Source organism: Crinia signifera, chromosome 3 (assembly GCF_055691185.1).
Source record: "Crinia signifera chromosome 3, ASM5569118v1, whole genome shotgun sequence".
Taxonomy (NCBI): Eukaryota; Metazoa; Chordata; class Amphibia; order Anura; family Myobatrachidae; genus Crinia; species Crinia signifera.
In genome coordinates, this window is record NC_139219.1 from 256,668,175 (window position 1) to 256,688,125 (window position 19,951).

The window sequence follows — 19,951 nt, forward strand, 5'->3', positions numbered from 1 at the left end:
GGCGGGGGGGACCGCCGACTGCGCTGACAAGCGGACGGCTGGTTCGCCACCCGCTCCCGCTGGACCACCAGGGAAACGGTATGCGGGGCCGCCCGGTAGCGCCGGACCCCTGCCATTTTTACCGGCGCCGCATGTGGACACCTCCCTGGGGGCCATTTGTCAGCAGGGGGAGAAGGCTCCCCCCACATCAGCCTCTCCACCCGGGGACAGTAGGCAGGGAACTGTGTTTAACACACAGAGAGTTCCCGCCACTGAGATCCCTTCCTGCCTGCCTGCGACATGTGAGGAGGGACACGGAGAAATGCCGTCCCCATCCTTGGCGGGTGTAGCTCCCCGCACAGTGGAAGCGCTCTGTACCTGCAGGTAGACGCAGATACCCCCGTCATCCAGACTCCTCCGTCAGCAGACACAGAGAGGAGGACACCTGGGATTAGCATTGTCTAGAGGGGACCGTCGACGACGGTATGGAAGATGGGGGGCCTGTGATAAGGTGAATCCCCCCCACCTCGTCTTGAGGTGCCGACCTTGGTCTCAGCTGTCAAATAGGTCCTTACCTTAAACGACCCCACTGAGCCGCCTACACCTTTGGGTGTCTCCCTAGGTGTATTCTGGGTTTATTCCGTAAATCTGTGAACTCAACTAAGGTCATCAGTTGGGAGATTCCTAACAGGAAGTTTAGCTTGCCATCGGCGGTTTCCCTTCCTTTTACCCCCTTCCACAGGAGGACATAGTCCCCTGGGAGACTGTCCCTAGAGTGGACGCACTCCTGCCCCAGGCATCTGCTTGGGTGGCTAAGGCCTTAGTTGCGTGAGCAACTTCTCTCACAGCGGACGCTGCATAAGGGGTGTCGGAGGAAACCCTGCTGCCTTCTATTGAGTATCAGGTGACACTTTACCTGGGGGTGACGGCTCTAGAAATTACACCAATCGCCTCCAGAGGGTCACCCTCGGCCATAGCTGCACACACATACCAGTGTCTGTGCTCTTGGAAGGCCTGAACTCAAAGTCCCTTTTGAGGGTTCCTTTTTATTTGGGCCAGTGCCAAATATGGGGGCCGGTTTAGATACCATTCGGCAGAGGATATCCCTTCTGGGGGATTGCCATCTGGCTCTACAGTCCAGGATCAGACATCTCTTGTCCCCCTGGCAGGTGTCTGTGCATGCCTGCGTGGGGTCCCTGGGGTTGGTGGATCGGCCTTCGAATTGGCATAATAGGCTCAGTTCCATGCCAACCCTCTACAATACTGTCCAAGGAGCAGCACGGATAGTGTAGTGGTTAACATTACTGCTTCACTGCGCTGAGGTCATGGGTTCGATTCCGACCATGGCCCTAACTGTGCGGAGTTTGTATATTCTCCCCAGACTTGCATGGGTTTACTCCTGGTACTCCGGTTTCCTCCCACAATATCCATGCCCAGAAGTTCGCCTGGTCTCCAGCAGGGCCCCCCTTTCCTGGGGGCTTCTGGACGGGACCTCGCTACTGGAGCCATGCATGCTAGCCTCCCGTGTTTGGGGGGTGGTCACTTCTCAAAGGTCGTTCCAGGGTATCTGGACCACTCTAGTGGCCCAGCCCTCCATCATCGTCCTCGAACTAATGACAATCTTCCGGGCAGTCCGCTTGGCGGAACCCTAACTTAGGGGTTGGCCGGTGCAAGTCCAGTCGGACATTGCGACAAGGGTGGCATATGTTAACCACCAGGGTGGCACTAGTTGTCAGCCCACTATGACAGAAGCATCCGGCATCTTTCAGAGATGATCCCTGCTTTTTCAGAAATTTTTATCCTGGTAGTCCAGAATTGGGTGGCGGTCTTCCTCGGCCGTCAGACCTGTGATGCCGACGACTTGACCCTCCTTAGAGTGATGTTTCAGATGCTGGTACAACGGTGGGGCCCAACCGAGGTGGCCTTGACAGCCTCTCGCCATACCCTCAAACCACCACTGTGCGGGTCCTGGTCTTGCTACCCGGAGGGGGGGGCTTACCTGGTAGACGCCCTGTCCGCTCCGTGGCCGTCCACACTGATGGCGCCTTTCCACCACTTTCCTCCTTTTGCAAATGTCTCGCAAGCTGAAGCCGGAGGGCGGCACGTTAATTCTGGTTGCTCCACCTTGGCCCAGACGGATCTGGTTTTCGGATCTGCAGTCAGTAGCCCCTCCTATTCGCTTACCCCTGGACACAGGCATGCTCTCATGGTCCGCCTCTCTCTTTCGGCTTTGAGGCACTTGGCTTTGACGGGGTGGCTGTTGAGACCTCCCGGGTAAGACCCAGCGGGTTTCACTCCACCATGCTCAGGGCGAGAAAACCTCCCTAGATGGGGTGTACCATCGCATATGGAGGGCTTACTTTTTCCTGCTGCGAACTCTACGCTTCAGATTCCGGGACTTACTACCTGGCTAGGGTTCTGTCCTTGCAGAAGGGTCTGGAGGCTGGGTTGCGTTGATCATCTTTAAAGGTTCGGATTTCAGCCTTGCACATCTTGTTCTGTCGACGGGTGGCTCTGTCGACGGATGTCTGTACATTCCTGCAGGATGTCTTGCATATCCAGCCTCCCTTAGTTACCCCAGTTGCCCCCTGGGATCTCTCTAATCCTGACTTCTTCAGGGCCCACCTTTTGTGCCCTTGCGGTCGGTGGACCTGTGTTGACTCGCCTGGAAGATCGTTTCCTTGTTGGCGATAGCTTTGGCCAGGGGAGTCTCTGACCTGTCAGCTCTGTCCTGTAAGTCCTTGGTTCTTGGTTATAATCGGGCGGTTTTTCCTACCGTCCCTTCTCACCTACCTTAGGTGGTGTCCGGCTTTCAGGTCAACCAGGACATTATTGTTCCGGCATTTAGACAGTCTGTTGTTACTACGGCTTGGTCCTCCTTGGACGTTGTCCGGCCGGGGCGCATTTATGTGCTATGTGCACCGTTCTAGGCTGTTGCACTAGTCAGACTCTCTCTCTCTCTTTGTACTATATGGTGTTCGGATGAGAGGGTGGCCCGCCTCTACGCAAACTACTGCCCGCTGGAGTCGCTCTGGCAGGCATATTTGGACACCTCCCTCCCGGTTCCGGCAGGGATTCAGGCACATTCCGTTAGGTCTGTGGAGGTGTCCTGGGCTGTAAGAGGCGGTGCTAAAGTTGAGCAAATTTGCAGGGCGGCGACTTGGTCGTCCGCCATTACTGTCTTGCGTTTTTACGCTTTTGACACGTTTGCCTCCCAGGACTCGGCCTTTGGCCAGAGTGTGTTGGCTGCGGCACAGGCGCGTCCCCACCCATAGGTGGCTGCTTTAGGACGTCCCACTGTAACGCTGTGGCCCCTGATGTCTCCCGAAGGAGAAAATGAGATTTATGTCTTACCTGGTAAATCTTTCTTCGAGGACATCAGGGGCCACAGGGATCCCTCCCTGCCGCGCCTGCTTTACTTCCGTTATGGTTAAGTTATGATTATGTTATATTATCCCTCGGTTGAGGGTACTAACATGTTCAGAATGTGTTTCTGTGCGGTGCTTCTCTTCCTTCTATCTTGTCTCCTGCCTTGGCTTGTTAAAAAAAACTGAGCTTCCTGGCCTGGAGGCGGGGTAGAGGAGGGGAGGAGCCCGGCTGCCTGGGAGGCAGTTCAAGTTTAACCTCTAGGGTGCTGGTGCTCTCCCATCTCCTTACTACCCACTGTAACGCTGTGGCCCCTGATGTCCTCGAAGAAAGAGATTTACCAGGTAAGACATAAATCTCATTTTTCACTTCATACCCCTGGTTTAAGAACATTCTCTGGAGGCTGACCGCTAGATGTTGAACGCCTTCTTAGAAGAACAAAGAAACCTTTATGAGCTTCAAGACCATTTGACCTACCGTGAGTAGGGGTACGCCCATCACTTTACACTGCTACACGATTTGAAAGTATCTTTGAGTTAAACAGACTTTATCACTAATAACATTATATATTCACTCTCCGCAAGATATTCACACATATGTACTCTAAGGATCGTCTGATCTAAGAGACTGCCTACATTCCATACGCCTTCGAATAGTATTCTCCAATTTTTGTACGGTCTATGTTTTAGAGGTGTAGGTGACATCTCGGAGTTATACCTTTTGTGCTGCATTTTGCGCCATCTACGATCACTATATAAATAGTTTATCCATGACATAGCTCTGTTTAGCGCTAGATGTATGTGTATACATCTGTATCCTGACAATAAAGAAGGAATTAGTAAGTTCCAGTTTGCCCATACTATCAAAAGCACTTTCTTAGCTCCAGTTGCTCAAATTGTTTTGTATCGGGGGATTTTTTGTGAAAAATCAATAAAAAATGTACTAAAAAAAGAAGCTATTTATCCCATGTGATGCATGATTATATTAACAAATCCTCATGTTTGTTAATAAAATGATACTAGATTGGCTTATTTAGCTACTAGCAGAATACCCATGCTTCACTACGGGATGAGGATGGTAAATTAGAACAGTGCCCCTGTGAAATTCTCTATTTATTTACAGTTACTTATATAGCACAGCACATTAGGCATCGCCTCATGTACTCAGTGCTGCTGGGGGGCCCTGCTAATACCACTATATAATTCTCAGTGTTTGGGTTTGTGCTACTTCCATTCCCCTCCTCACATCATGTCACTGCCCCTGTCACATGCAGCCCTGTCGTCACTTACATATCATGCATGTCCTAATATAGTCTGTGCTGCTGCCCCACCCCTGGGGGTGCTAGGGGTGTGTTACCCCCACTGTGTTTGTTGCCAGATTGTAACTCATATGTGTACCAAGTTTGTGTAAAATGCTCAAGGCATTCCAGAGTTATGCTGTCTCCTGATATACTCTGTGCTGCTGTCCCACCCCATAGGGATGCTAGGGGTATCTTATCCTCACACTATTTGTGCACAGATTGGAAATGATCTGTGTACGACATATGGGGTAAATTGCTCTAGGCCTTCTAGAGTTATGCTGTCTGATGAAATACTCTGGGCTGTTGCCTCACCCCCTAGGGGTGCTATGGGTGTCTTTTCCCCCACAGTGTTTGTTCCCGGATTGAAAGTCATATGTGTACCAAGTTTGGTGTAAATTGCTGTGGGCATTGCGGAGTAATGCTGGAACATACAGATGCCATGAAGCCCCACAATGAGCTTACAGAAAAAATTGTGTTTTTTTAATTAATTTAAAATGAACAGTAATTCATTTAGATTTCACATTTTTTAGTTGCCACGGCTGTATTTTTCTTCTTTTTTTTTTTTTTTTCAATATAATTTTTTTTATTAAGCGTTTTGTTCCGTGTTACATACGGAAGGGGAAGAGGATACAGAATGAAGGAGAGGGGAGGGGGGTAGGGAGCCACGGCTGTATTTTAATATGATCGTGTGTAAAATTTCATCATCTTCGCTTGTAAAAAAAAAATGGATTTGTATAGAAAGACAGAAGAACAAATTTTTGCTTTTCTATATTAGATTGTTTCTAAAAAAATTCTTATTCTTCAGCTTATGCCCCAAATTTTTTTTAATATATTTTATGCAAAATTGTATTTAATCTTAACAGCAATACTACAGCATATGTTTAATGGGGGACCCATTAACGGCTATTCAATACCCCCCTGTGTGTTACTGAATATGTCACCCAAACCTCTATTCACAGTTAAAAGGTCACTACTGGAAGCCCATTGTGACACGAAAAATGCACAACACAAATAATTACATTCTTAAAATCTTTTATATACAGTGGTAAATGATAAATCATAAAATTCTGTATTAGAACTTGAATACAAAGTCATTCATCTAACATGGAAGTTAATAAGTGACAGTCCTCCAGTTTACATGTTACAAAATTACCTATGTTTAACAAGAGAAACAAGGCACATAGCGCTTGGCTGCAAAACAGTTGCTAGTGTTAAGACCCTCACTGTAAATGCAATGAGTGACAGCGAGGGAAGGTCATACTTATGATACAGACGTATAATTCATACAGATACAAAACGTTGTAAACAATGTCCCTTATACGAGTAACAGATGACGGCGTCCTGAGCCTCACCATATTGTCAGTATCTGCTAGAACCTATAATGTCTGCTACTGCAGATACACAATCATAGTAGAGGTCTGTACCCACTGATATCGCAGGAATGGGACAATGGGATGATCCGAAATGTCATTTTGCTTTGTTGTAAAAAGAAAACAACATGATCTGACCGACTTGTTTTTAAAATTCTCCTTCCTATTTTCGAACAATAAATAATTGGATCCAGTGATTTAAACATTGTGTTCCATTGAGTCATATTTCAGGTTGATTTACAGCATCCATCTTTGCCCGTCTGTCTTGTGTGCAATAACTCAGAGCAAGTTGATACAGTATCTCTCTGATTGTCCTCCTTAGCTGCTGGGGCAAGGCAGAGGGAATCAGGGAGTACAAACCTAAGTCACATTTATCAAAGAGAGTGGGCAGCTTGTGATATAGAAGCTTTGTCCTAATGCTGGCACTAGAAGCCTCTGTTCTTCCAGGTGGCCAGTGTGCTAATGGTAGGAAGTCCGGCTCGCGTGTCCCAGACATGAGTGGGGAAGCACCGCTACGTGTGTGTGTGTGCGCATGTATATGTTATATACACACGCGCACACACACCATATATGAAGGAAACTAGGCAAGGATCAAGAACTCCTACAACTATGCATGCAAATAGAATTGAGATGTCATTAACCAAAAGAATTGAGCGGCAATTCGTTTTTGTTTTTCTACCAGCAAAGTACCTATCAGAGAGATGTTAAAATATGGAACTATGTTGGACATATTGGAATGAATTATGCAGATTCTATAGGTTCTATAAGGCTATAAAATCATATAAAGAACTCTACTTGAATAAATGAACACAGGAGACCTTGTAGTTTCCTATGTTTCAAGCCCCTTATGGGAAACCAAAAGTGATTTAATTCTATGTTGATGATGATTATATATAGAATGTGCTTGTGTGTATATATATATACGGTCAGCGATAAATATCGCATTGTCAACCAAGAAGTCTGACCAACCCGTAGCCAGACATTGGCTGGAAAAGAATCACACTATGGGTGACTTCAAATTTATTATAATTGACCATATCCCTCCCTCCACCCGGGGTGGTGATAGAGACTGTGCGCTTTTAAAACTCGAATCCCGCTGGATATATCGCCTTCAAACCATTCGCCCTGGGGGACTTAATGAACGTTTTTCCTGGCAGACTTTCTTGTAAACTTGGTGTCCAATATATGTGCTTATTGACAAGTGCCATGACCGGTGACAGCGTCCTGTCTAGTTGCTTAGCAACATCACGGGTACTGTCTTCTACCTTGCATGGATTTCAGCATGAGTCCCCTGCATACTGGTAACCGGTAGCACATTATTTATGTATTTTCATGCCTGCATCCCCTCCTTTGTGTTTCTAACATGCCTGCACTCTCACCTCTGTGTATCTTTACATGTTGCCATCACTTATCACCAGATTGTGTTGGTTCCCGGCTTGCTCTGTGTGTCGCCACGGCCGGGGACGGCGTCCAGCCTAGTTGCTCAGCAACGTAGCCGGTACGCACGTCAGCAGCAAGCGCCGCTCTGCTTTGGAGTGAACGTGTGCAGCACCCGGCCGTGGACGACTTCAGGAGCTGGTGAGTATATGTATTTATATGTCAGTGCGCCACCGAGCGCTTCATTGTATTGTATCCCCGCCGCCGAGCGGGTCATATCCCATATGCTGTCTTGAAGAAAATACTTGATGTATTGAAACGTCGACATTTATGCATATGTTTGCTTCTACTACATAAAGCATTTTTCCTTTATCATCTAAAGACCCATGGAGTGACTCAGATTATTTCCAAAGTGTGTGTATATATATATATATATATATATATATATATATATATATATATATATATATATATATATATATATATATATATATATATATATATATATATATATATATATATGTATGTATGTAGAAAGTCCCACACTCACATCCAAATGCTTTGTGATGGCTGGGGGTGCGCCTTAGAAAAAATACTGTTCAGGATTGCCATACATACTTATAGATGCTTCACAATAAAGCAGGGGCACTCACCAATTTGAAGCTTAAATCAGCACAATTTATTTGTAGTTTTTCAAATGATAGTCGACGTTTCGACCCTATGCGGGCCTTTGTCAAGACAGCATATATATAATATATATATATATATATATAATCTATCATCAACATAGAAATAAACCACTTTTGTTTCCCATTTTAAGAAAAGGAAATTAAATTTGTATAATATAATTTGTACTGTAGGTCCCTTTTCTCCAAGCCCTGGAATGTGCTGTCTGTGCGATGTGATTGGAATGGCGATCAGTTCGGTCTTACCATGCTCAATGCTCTTTGTATTGTGAAGCCTGTAACATTAAATATGAAACAGTGTAACTGGGTGATCTTATTTCTTTAGACCAAAGCATATGAAAATAAACTTGGATGCATGGCGGAGTCTTCTTGCTATTGCCTTGATTCATCTTCTGAAATATTCATGTGACATTTTAATATCCTAATTACTAAATTGCCATTAAAATGTACCCTATTCACATATGCATTCCCATTTGTCCTACACGTGTAGCTGTATACGAGATGTACCTATGTAACCAGGCGGAGGGGAGAGCTGTGAGCACCCTCTCTTGCTGTACAGAAGGCCATAGCTGATGTGAGAAGCTCTCATGTGCTCAGAGTAGTGTAGTCATCTCCTGCCCTGCTGCATTACACTGCAGCATAAACTTTCTCTTGTAACTTCCAGAAATACAAGAGGGGGGTTTAAAGTGAGATCTGATGAGTAGGGAACTATGTTTTCTTCAGTCCAAACACAGAGCGAAGATCGACTGTTTGTGGCTAGGTTGTGTTTCCCAGTTTTGAACAGAAGCATAGGGTAACTCATTCCCTCCACACAGTGCTGCTACTATAGTGCAAATCTTGCAGTAATAATCCATAGCATGACTTAGGGGTCTACACGTTGGTTTCCAGTGCAAGCAAACGTCCCATCCTTTCCATATTCTTCTCTATTGTAGCCCGACACGTTATTTCCTTTGCACATTCTACGGGAAACCAGCCTCTTTCTCCATCCCTTAGTCTTTCCCCTTCATACCATCCTGTAGAGCCAAAGCAATGAACAAGGATTAATAATATTTACTGCAAGTATTATGTCAAAGCTGCATCTACGCACACCTTCAACAGTAATCGGATAGTGACCTGTAGTGCAGTCCTGAATATAATACATTTACTGAACTCTGTGATTTAGTAACTTCTTTTATTATTTAATATTATCTAAATCGATATATGATATGAAATAATGATACTATAAAAATATGGACAATATTGTGTTGTGTTGTGACTAGAATGTCTTAGAATCCGAATTTGTACACTGTGACATCAATTTTTAGAGGCTCGAGTATCATTGTTTTGGAGTAAGATAGTCATCTTCCAGGTGCATTACCCTAGTACAATGTCTATGAGGATTATTCAATCTCGGACAATATTTCAACAGGTGAAATATCGGCCAACGCCTATTCAATGCTGCCATTTTCGACAGCATTCAAGGCGGATTCCGACAAAACAGATCCCACTTTAAAACAAGTCGGAATTGTTTTGTCGGAAACGACCAAGGATTGTTGAATTCACAGCTGTTTTTCGACAATCTGCTGCCATTTTCGCCAACAATCAACAGGAGGAACATTAAATTCCGCCTGTCGAGAATCTGTCAAGCGGAGAAAAAATAACTCAGGATTCCAACTGCTGGGGCATTCTGACAGTCAGAATCTCAGACTGAATACTGCCCTATGTCTCATACAAAAGAATCAGCATGTAATTCAATTGATTGAGGTGAATTTTACCATTAAAAAAAAAAACACCTGTTATCGCAATTTTTTTGCCCAATGTTTTCATCTGACTTCAACTCGACTGCAGCCCATTGTTTTCACGGTAAAATTTCCCCTCTATCCTGCAAAAGACAACAGATCAGGATAAGTTCCAGGATCCATGTGTCTTTGTGATTGTGGCGGCTAGCAATGGCACATATCAGAGATTTTGATTCTTCTGCATCTGAGCAGGTAAATCAAAATCCCTGACAGTATCAGAGATCTTGGTTAAATTATTTACTCCTGGGGATCAATTAACCACAGTAATTTACTGTGACTAATTTAATTCACTCCTATGTATGATGCAGTATAAAGAGTTCTTATTCAGATTGTAAGCTCTCTTTTTTGTTCGTCGGGAGGCTTGCCACCTAGCAACAGCTAGTGGGTTAGGGGGAAGCCTCCCGGCATACGCTGGGATGGTATAGTGAAAGAAAATTTTCACTTACTTTCCCACAGCCAGGGGAGTAGGGAGCTTAGCTGCTGGTGCATGACATGTGCACAGGAGGTCATGCAGGTGCACTCTAGTCACATGCTCCTGCTGTATATAAGGCTAAGCCCCGCCCTCTGAGGTCAGATGGAGGACTCTGTGTCTGTTTCAGCCACAGACACTCTCTTATGCAGTCCCCTTCTCCCAGCCTGGGGAAGCAGCCCTCTAAATATAAGAGAGCTGCAGTCATTAATAACTCCTCCACATCTTAGGAGGAAACTATGTTAAAAAATAAAAGGCACATCCAAGCCCAGCCAGGTCGGATGGCAGCAGGGCATACACTGAGATGGAAGGCAGTCACAGTCAGGAGCCAGAGTCCCCTTCTCTTCCTGCATATTCTCATAAGGTAACGAGAAGTTGTTCCAGCAAAAAGAAACATAGACGCCTGTTCAGGCAATAAAGTATCTTTTCCAGGTATTGCCTGTGCTAGGAATAACTTGGAGGTCCTGACTCACCTGCCCACGGCCGGGAATTATTCTCTGCACCTGACAGGCAGCATGCACACACAGGGACTAGTCAGTGCAGGACACAGTCCCCAGCTCACCATCAGGAGAAGAGAGCACTCCCAGTCGACTGGGAGTCTGAGGAGGTGACTAGGACTGTTGCCTCCTTCCGCAGGGGCGAATACAGTGACTTGCAAATGGCCCGCGTCGCTTTAGCAGGGAAAATGCACCCTTCCAAGCTGTATTCAGCACACTGGGCTCTGAGCGAACGCTCACAAGTGTATAATTTTGCGCAACTGGCCTTCCGCACTGCATTAAAGAGGATGAGATGGTTCTGCGCAACCATATGGGTATTCCGGACATCCCGCCATTATTTGCACCGGAAATAGACCCAGCCCTCTCAGCACTAGTGGGAGAAAGGTCCCTAGCTGATTTGAAAGATAAGCTGCTGAGGAAAGTGCAGTTTAAAGTTGCAGATGCAGCTGGCCCTCTGCTATTTGTTTTACACAAAGCAGAGAAAGAGGGGTTAACAACAGGGTCCCTAGACTCCCTATTAGCCCTATATGGCCCTATTAAAGCCGGTCAGCAGGGCCACACTCATGATAGGGCAAACATTCGACTTCTTACCGAACGCCCGTAGGACTCACTGGCTAGCGACCGCGGGTTAACATTAGCGCCCAGACCGGTAGATGTCTCTAACCTGGTAGACTCAGACCTTTTTGGCCCCGACTTTCTAGATGAAGTCAAGCTCCGCTATAAGGCCAGAAAATCGATCTTAAGGGCCACCAGCCTTCGAAATGGCCCTTTCGTCAAGAGGGTCGTTCTGCCGGAGCCAGCAGATTGACATGTGAGCAACGTGGCATCCCAGAGGAGGTTATTCCAAGACCTTGCGAGTTGCAAGAAGCCCCAATGCTTCCCATGTCGGGAGGCTTCCACCTAACCCACCAGCTGTTGCTAGATGGCAATCCTATTCCCTAGAGAACAAAGAGAGTTTGCAGATAATAGATTCCTGCAAACTAGGGTATGTTCTAGTTATTGTAGCCTAGAAGTTACATTACATCAATATAAAGCACTGAAACAAATGACAATATTAGTAAGATTTTGCACCCACCGTCATTTATTTTCTGGTAAACCAGAACAACATCAGCGACTTGTAGGGATAACTCATCAGGTTGCTTTGACGTGTAGGTCCGAATAATCTCAACTTGTGTTAAAGCTATGAAAACAAATATTCAACATCTTTAAGATAAAATAAGTTATCTGACCATTTGTGAGCAGCACTTATCAGGCGTATAGTGTTTTGCAATACAGATCTTCATTCAGTTTATACATATTTCATGAAGAATTAACAAATAAATAAATAAAGCACAATGGAATTTGCACTATATAAGAAACAGTGTATATAATAACTACAGTCCTCAAATATTGTTATGAAGTTACAGTAATTACAAGGATTGATAATACCAACAAATGGTTTGTTAGTAAAGTGATATAGGTAATATAAGTGATGTGGTTTCCAAGTAATTTGTGTAAAAAGTGTAGCTCCCGAGTTTTATGGTCACTGCGGCCTAATTTCAACTTTCCTCTTAGGAGACATGATACAGAGGGTACAGTATGTAATAGTTGTCAGACAATTGGACAGATTACCAGATGCAACCAAGCTTCAAAAACTGATAACATGGAGATTGATAAACAGCCAGGCAATCAGCACCTAACTGCCATGTTATAGCTTAGGAGCTGATTGGCTGTAGCTTATCACTCTCCACTTTATCACTTTTTGAAGCTTGGTGCATCTGGTCCTATATACTGTAAGTAAATATAGAGGTGTCTAAGTACATCTAATGGTATAAATTCACACGGAAAATCTGCATAAATACTGCACAAATTTGCATAAATGTAAATTTAATCATGATACCATATGGCCTAAACTTGACAGATGCCTTATGCAACAGAATCAATTGAATCGATTCAATGATATGGGTCAAACATGACTGAGGCAGTACAGAGCACAAGTCATGCTCTGTACTGATGTGGCCGATTTCTAGTGCCACGTGCTACAATGTCTCATTTAATTTGTAAAATTTGCTTTAAAAAGTGCATGTAAATGATTGATCAAGAATCTTACATGTATCCATTTATTTTTACGGTGAGAACAGAGGGTTGGGATCGTTTGGTCTACAGCAAGTTGATCAACAGTCATTAGGTTGACACAATTAGGTCGACATGGGACAAGGTCGACATGGGTCTAGGCCGACACAAGCATTAGGTCAACAGTCAAAAGGTGGACATGGGTTTTTTCACAGTTTTTTACCTGAATGTCGACACAGTCGACATGGACAGTTTCCAGTGCACCGCATCACTCGCAATGCTTCGGGCACGGTGCCTCGCTGCACTCGGCACACTATTTTATTCTCCTATCACGCCCTAGTGGATGGTAGGACAGGAAATATAACCTGTCAGCATGTGTCAGCTCAAAAAACAGTGAAAAACCCCATGTCGACCTTCTGACTGTCAACCTAATGACCTGTCGACCTAATGATTGTCAACAAACTTGCTGTAGACCCAATGACTGTATCCCAGAACAGAAGGCTTTAAAAAAAAAAAAAAAGGTTGAGTTTTTAAATAGACAGAATCCCTGAGGATTCCATGATACAAAAACTTATACTCGTTACTCCACCAAGCCGAACTGTATTATCAAATAATGTACAAAAATATGACGTGATGAGGAAATTGTGTATGTGCTGGCACTGGGACTGCTTTCATCCTACGCCTCCACTCTGCAGCATATAATGGAACAACCCCTATTTCTATATTCATTTAAAAATGTAGTGTTTTAAGTGCCTAACGTTGTATTTGTGTGGATGGGCCTCCCTTTCTCCTGCGCATGCTACATGGTGCGTGGAATGTACATTGTATGTAATAATGACAGTAGAGCACGCCTATATCTATTGTAATTGACAATGGATTTAATGCATGAAATGACTGTAAGTGATAGAGCCAGTTAGGGTGCTCTAGGCTGGATGTGTCAGGTACTGACAGTTTGTGAGCTGCCTTCATTTCTCCCAAGTGCTGAAAAGGAATCTAAGCATTGCTAGTAGCCTTACAGTAGTTCCACAAAGTAGAGGGACTGGCATCATTTGTGTTTCTGCAACCAAATCCCCTATGTGGGCCCAAGCAGTGCCAAGTTTGTTTCCAGTTAGCAGGCATGATACTAAACAAGCGCGCTGCACGAAGAAGCAAAGTACATGCTTGTGCCCAGGGACCTGCCTACCATCCTTCTGGTGCATGCAGAGCCAGATTAAGGGCCTCATGGGCCTGGAGCTGAAAATATTCAAGGGCTTATTATGAGAAGTGGAGGAGGAGAGGTCAATGTAGGCATGTAGAACGCATTATAATGTCTCCCTTAAAATATAAAAGTACAAGTGCATCATTTAGGCTTGAAAAGTGATAAAATGGAGAGTAAAGGGCCCCATACATCAGCAATTAATTGTGACAATTTTCAGATATGGAGATGATTGCCACAATTAATTTTAGATGTGTGGGCTCCCCCTTTTGGCAATCCCAATCAAAATCGCCAATCGATTGCTTAATCAGGTTTTTAAACATGCTTAATAATCTGGTATTATCTGCAGATCTTTTTTATATGTGTGGGCATTCCCAATTTGTCTTCTTCATCTATTTACATTATGAACAGCTGAAATGACAATCGATTGGGGCAATTTCCAGATATGAAGATGCAATCTTTAGATGGAAAAATCTGCCGATCACTGAAATAAATCTGTAATGTGTGGGCAAAGTCAGATAGATTGTAAAATCCATTTATCTGGCCAAAATATCCCTATATCTGAAAATCCATAAATTGTGATTGCTGATGTATGGGGGCCCTTGATAAACAACCAGCCATTCGGCTCTATTTCACAAGCTGTTTTTGACAAAATGATAGGTAGGAGCTGATTGGTTGGTTGTTTATAACTATCCATTTTATCACTTTTCAAGGCTTGGTACATCTCGTCCTTTGTGCGGAAAATAGACATGCAATTTTAATACTTCTAAATTATTGCCTACCACATGGCCAGCGATCATCATGCTGTCAACCACCCATTGATAATCTGGCTCATGGTGCATGCACCTCCACCCCATGGCGTCGTTAGAAGATACTTTTGGCAGTAGAATTAAATATGAAACTCACAGCCCAGACTTAGTGGCATGAAGATTGCTGTTGTAGGACCGAGCCCCCAGCCTATATGCAAGGTAAACTGAACACAGCAGTAGCAGCGCAGACACCATTACTATGAAATGTAGGAGCTCACAGCTGATGGCAAATACATGCCCCTAAAATGGCCAAGATATGCCTGTGTTTTTCAAACCACTCCCCAAAAACTCCCTGGTAATACCTCTAAATGGCCACTTCCTGTCAATCACTTCTCTATAAAATCCTCATTACGAGCGGGATTGTAGCGGCAACTTGACACATGTGCAGTCTGACAATAATTGCTCTGTTGCGTGATAGTCAGCCATTGTGTAAAAACATGAATTAGACCCAAGCTCTATAAACATTATTATAAATGTATTAAAACATAGCACTGCAACTCCCATTTTAAATTTTTTTTTTCACTTTGTGGCTTTTTCAAGATATGTTCGAATATTGTAAAAAATAAAACTGCAGCTATGAAACAAAGGGCAGCTGTATTCTCTCTACAAGTAACATGAATCCGTCACAACCAAGTTTCCATGATGCAGATCAACATGGCTACGTGCTGTTAGAATTCAGTACATTTACTACAACTAAGATACAATCAGTTTGGGTCATTACAATGAGAAAAACATATTAAGTATCCTTGGCCTAAAAGCTAGTAGTTTTTAAGCAAATGATTTAATATACTGGGGATGACATGTTTAAATAAAATGTTTCCTTGCCAAATTCCAGTCACTAACATTGCAATATATCTAATGACCCCAGCTGTCTGTGCTAGAACTCTGCTGATTTATCGCTCAGTGGTCAGATATCACCAGATGCAACTTTATAGTACTGCACATAAACCATAAAAGAGAGAAACTGTTCCCCCAGCACACTAAAAAAGTATCAGCAAAAATATTTGATTTAATATGGTTGTTCAGAGAGGCATGGACGGGACCAGCATTTGGGCTGCATGTTGGTCCCTTTACTGCCATTTGGAGGATCTAGGGGTGACTCCAGGGGAGTTTAGTATTACGAAATTGATTGAGCAGCTACCATTTTACAGTAAATAAACCATATTGTGGTACAAATATAATTTTTTGGGTACATGCAATGCAGTTCTCCAACTGAACAGCAGGGGGTAGTATGAGAAAGTAAAAGATCCTGTTAGTAGTTGCTTACTTGTTCTATCCTTACAAGATTCTTCTTTGCTCTGGCCAAGTGCAGTTATCCATCGTGCTCGGTCACTTCTGTAAGACACATTTCTGATGAATAAATTATATACATCATGACTGCAAGTTTTTCGGTAGAGGATATTGTGATTATAAATAAATAATACACCCCCCCCCCCCCCCCCAAAAAAAATAATAATAATAATAATAACAACAACAACAAAAGGGAGGAATAGCAAGTAAATACATTAAAGCATTAGGTACTTGTTTCCTAGCACGGCGCCCGTCGGGATTGATCGCATGCCTTAAGTTAAGGTACTTAAGGCATGCGATCGACCCGATTTTCTGTCAATTACCTGCTTAATTGCCGGTAAAAGTGAAAATCGCGTTGATCGCGGGCCACCTACGATGCGACCGACTCGACCAACGCGATTTTCTCATAGAGAACCATGTTAATTGACTTTTTAAGTTAAATCGCGTCGGTCGCGGGCCACCCGCGATGCGATCGACGCAATCAACCCGATTTTACATAGGAAACAATGGGAAATGGGCCAATATGGGCAATTTCTCATTGTATATGCCCCTGTCATGGGTATTAACTATGGTTAATGCCCCCCCATTGTTAACGCCACCCCACTATTGACGCCAACCCGAAGTGTGGCGAGCGCAGCGGTACGCGTCCTCTGACCTTTTCATACCCCCACTATCCACGTCGGCGTGGAGTTGATTTTATAAAGTGTGGCGAGCGCAGCGCGCCATCGAGCCCGAAGCATGGCGAGCGGCCGCGTATACCTGTGTTATGAGCGTCCTCTCGCCACGCTTCAGACTCGGTGGACTAGGTCGGAGGACGCGTACCGCCGCCGCTCGCCATGCTTCGGGTTGGCGTCAATAGTGGGGTGGCGTTAACAATGGGGGGGGCCGTGCTAGGAAACAAGTACCAAGCATTATTTACTGTACTAGTTATTACAGTGATTAACTATAAATCACAGCATTCCAAAATAGCACAAACTGGTTATCTGGAAATGAAACTCTATAGTATGTACTGGGATTTTAAAAGGGAAAACTTGGACGGAAAAATATAGACAACTGCTCCCAATGCTCCCATAAAGATTGTTGCAAACAAAACTGGTCATAAAAATGTTCTAATTACCCGACAAATAAAAATTGGCGCAAAAAACAAGTATCATGGACAATAGGGTATGGCTCATAGGATAGACAGACATTAGGCCTACAAGCATTATGTCGACATGCATGAAGGTCGACAGGGTCATTCGGTCGACCCAAGAATTAGTTCAACATAGGGAAGGTCGACGTGTGGTTTTTCACTTTTATTGACCCGAATGCCGACACAGTCTACATGGACACTAAAAAAGTGCCCACCTTAGGGGCATTGTAGTGACAATAGGCGTGGCGGGGGGGGGGGGGGGGGCTTTCAAAATCTTGCTATGGGGCCCACAAAGTTCTAGTTACGCCCCTGGATGGAATAATGGTTGGTTGGCACATGTCGACATTTTGACTGTTCATCTTCCCCATGTCGACCTAATGCTTTGGTCGACCTAATGTCCTTGTTGACCTAACCCATGTCGACCGAATAACCGTACCCATATAAAGCCACACCACCTTTTTGAAAATCCCTTTTCAGGACTATATACAGAAGGCCTGGCCAACCTGTGGCTCTCCAGCTGTCATGATACTACAAGTCTCAGAATGCCTTTTTATTATTTATTTATTACCAGTTATTTATGTAGCACAGATAAATTGTACAGCATTTTACAGAGTGTATTTGGCCATTCACATCAGTCACTGCCCCAGTGGAGCTTGCAATATATGTTCCCTACCATATGTATATACATATACATACACACACACACACACACACACACACATTCATGGCAAAAAGGATAAGTGCTACAGATGGTGCAGGTCCCATCTTTGCAGGGGATGGCGATGGCGATGCCAGCCGCCAACCCCTGCCAGCGCCATCTCTATAGCGAGATCTCAGTCAGATGGTGAGGCAGGCTGCTGGCGGATCGCCAGCGCTGACGTTCTGGCGATTCGCCAGCAAAGAAGAGGCCTGCCCCATCTGTACATTGGTAGCGTTAAGCAGGCGTTACCAGGGGTAATTTACCAAAAGCTGCGAGTTAGAGGTGGGATTGTCAGTCCCACACTAACAACAAGACAGATATATACAAGGAAGTGGCACTTGGATAATGAAAAACAATCAATTTATTACACAATTTGAATGATCATAAAATAATAAACCTAAATACAATTCTAATACACTGGACTCTGGATAAAGTGCAAGGTGATTGCAAACAATGTCCCATTCCTATTATGCCGACAATAATAATTAAATGGAAGTAAAAAGAATTTGCCTAATAGATAGTTACCCTGACTATGCTGTTTTTTTGGGGTGCTGCACCCTGCACCTAGATATAGCGCTAGGGACCCCAATATACAGAGAAGCCTTGACGATGGCTTGGGGGCACATCATATATATGCACAAATATACAGATAGAGCGTCCCTCTTAACTGCAGGGGCTGGCAGGCTGGCCTGAAGCAGAGACGGGCAGGGTTCGCTGCCAGGAAACTGGGACGTGCGTCCCAGTCAGATGTAGCACCCTCTCGCCAGTGGAGACGTTCTGGCGAGCCCCAGCACTGAATGAGCACCGCTACATCTGTATGTAACCAATATTTCTGAATTCTATTATCATGTAGTTTCAAGATTGGTTACTAATACCACTCAGTGAGCTGGGGGAACCACTTACTCAGTATTACCCCTCCTCCCATGCACCTGAATGGTATTACTAAACTAATTGAGCATCTACCACTATCCATATGTCTGCTTCTTATTCTCCCCTGAGAGGGGTCTCATAGGGAAGATGTACAGTAAGTGATCACTGTGCAGGATGATGGCATGCATCACTGACAATGTGTAACGGTGCCCAGCCATCCACCTTTACTGTATGTATATACTTGGAGGAGCAAGCGCTGCGGGGGGGCGGGTTCAGGATGCAGTACAGGTGCTGTCAGTGTGAGAGGTGCAGAGAGGGACCTTGTTGATCTTGCTGCCAGCCGCCTCTGCACTTCTCACACTTGGTGGCGCAAATTTTTTTGGCTTGGGGGCGTAAAATTTGTGCGTGTGTAACAAACTTTGGTACTCTTTACTTAGAAGGGCGCCCATCTCGGCCATCTCGGCCATCTCGGGCATTGAATGCACTAAAAAATCAGGTGCGATGCGACAAACGAGATGCCCGAGATTTCCCATAGGGAACAATGTTAAATGTCTCAATTGACCCGATTTTCCTGTTCAATGCCTCAATTGACCCAATTTTTCCATAGGAAACAATGTTAAATGGGCCACAGAGGCCAAATAGGCACCCTGAAGTGTATAATGGCCACCCGAATTGTTAACGCCACCCCACGATCAACGCCAACCCGAAGCGTGGCGAGCGCAGCGAGCCGGCGGTACGCGTCCTACGACCTTTTAATACCCCCACTATCCACGTCGGCGTGGAGTTGAGAATAGAAAGTGTGGCGAGCGCAGCGAGCCACCGAGCCCGAAGCGTGGCGAGCGCAGCGCGCCCCGCGAGGGGACGCGGATACCTTCATAGGTATCCGCGTCCCCTCGCGGGCTTCACAGCTGTCCGCGTACCCTTGCGGGGCTCGCTGCGCTCGCCACGCTTCGGGCTCGGTGGCTCGCTGCGCTTGCCACACTTTCTATTCTCAACTCCACGCCGACGTGGATAGTGGGGGTATGAAAAGGTCGTAGGACGCGTACCGCCGCCGCTCGCCACGCATCGGGTTGACGTTGAT

At 44.9% G+C, this 19,951-nt stretch overlaps 1 protein-coding gene across 4 annotated transcripts in view; it reads right to left on the minus strand.

Annotated features, from left to right (window-relative positions):
* Window positions 1-7,897: 7,897 nt before the first annotated feature.
* ARHGEF26 (Rho guanine nucleotide exchange factor 26) overlaps window positions 7,898-19,951 on the minus strand; it is a 132,518-nt gene continuing 120,464 nt past the window's right edge. For all 4 annotated transcript variants that reach the window (XM_083177910.1, XM_083177907.1, XM_083177909.1 and 1 more), the window contains exons 13-15: window positions 16,146-16,213; window positions 11,898-12,002; window positions 7,898-9,091 (exon numbers count right to left, since the gene is read on the minus strand). In XM_083177910.1, the coding sequence (XP_083034036.1) occupies window positions 8,949-9,091; window positions 11,898-12,002; window positions 16,146-16,213 (316 nt within the window). In that variant the 3' untranslated portion in view covers window positions 7,898-8,948. The remainder of the gene's footprint in view (window positions 9,092-11,897; window positions 12,003-16,145; window positions 16,214-19,951) is intronic.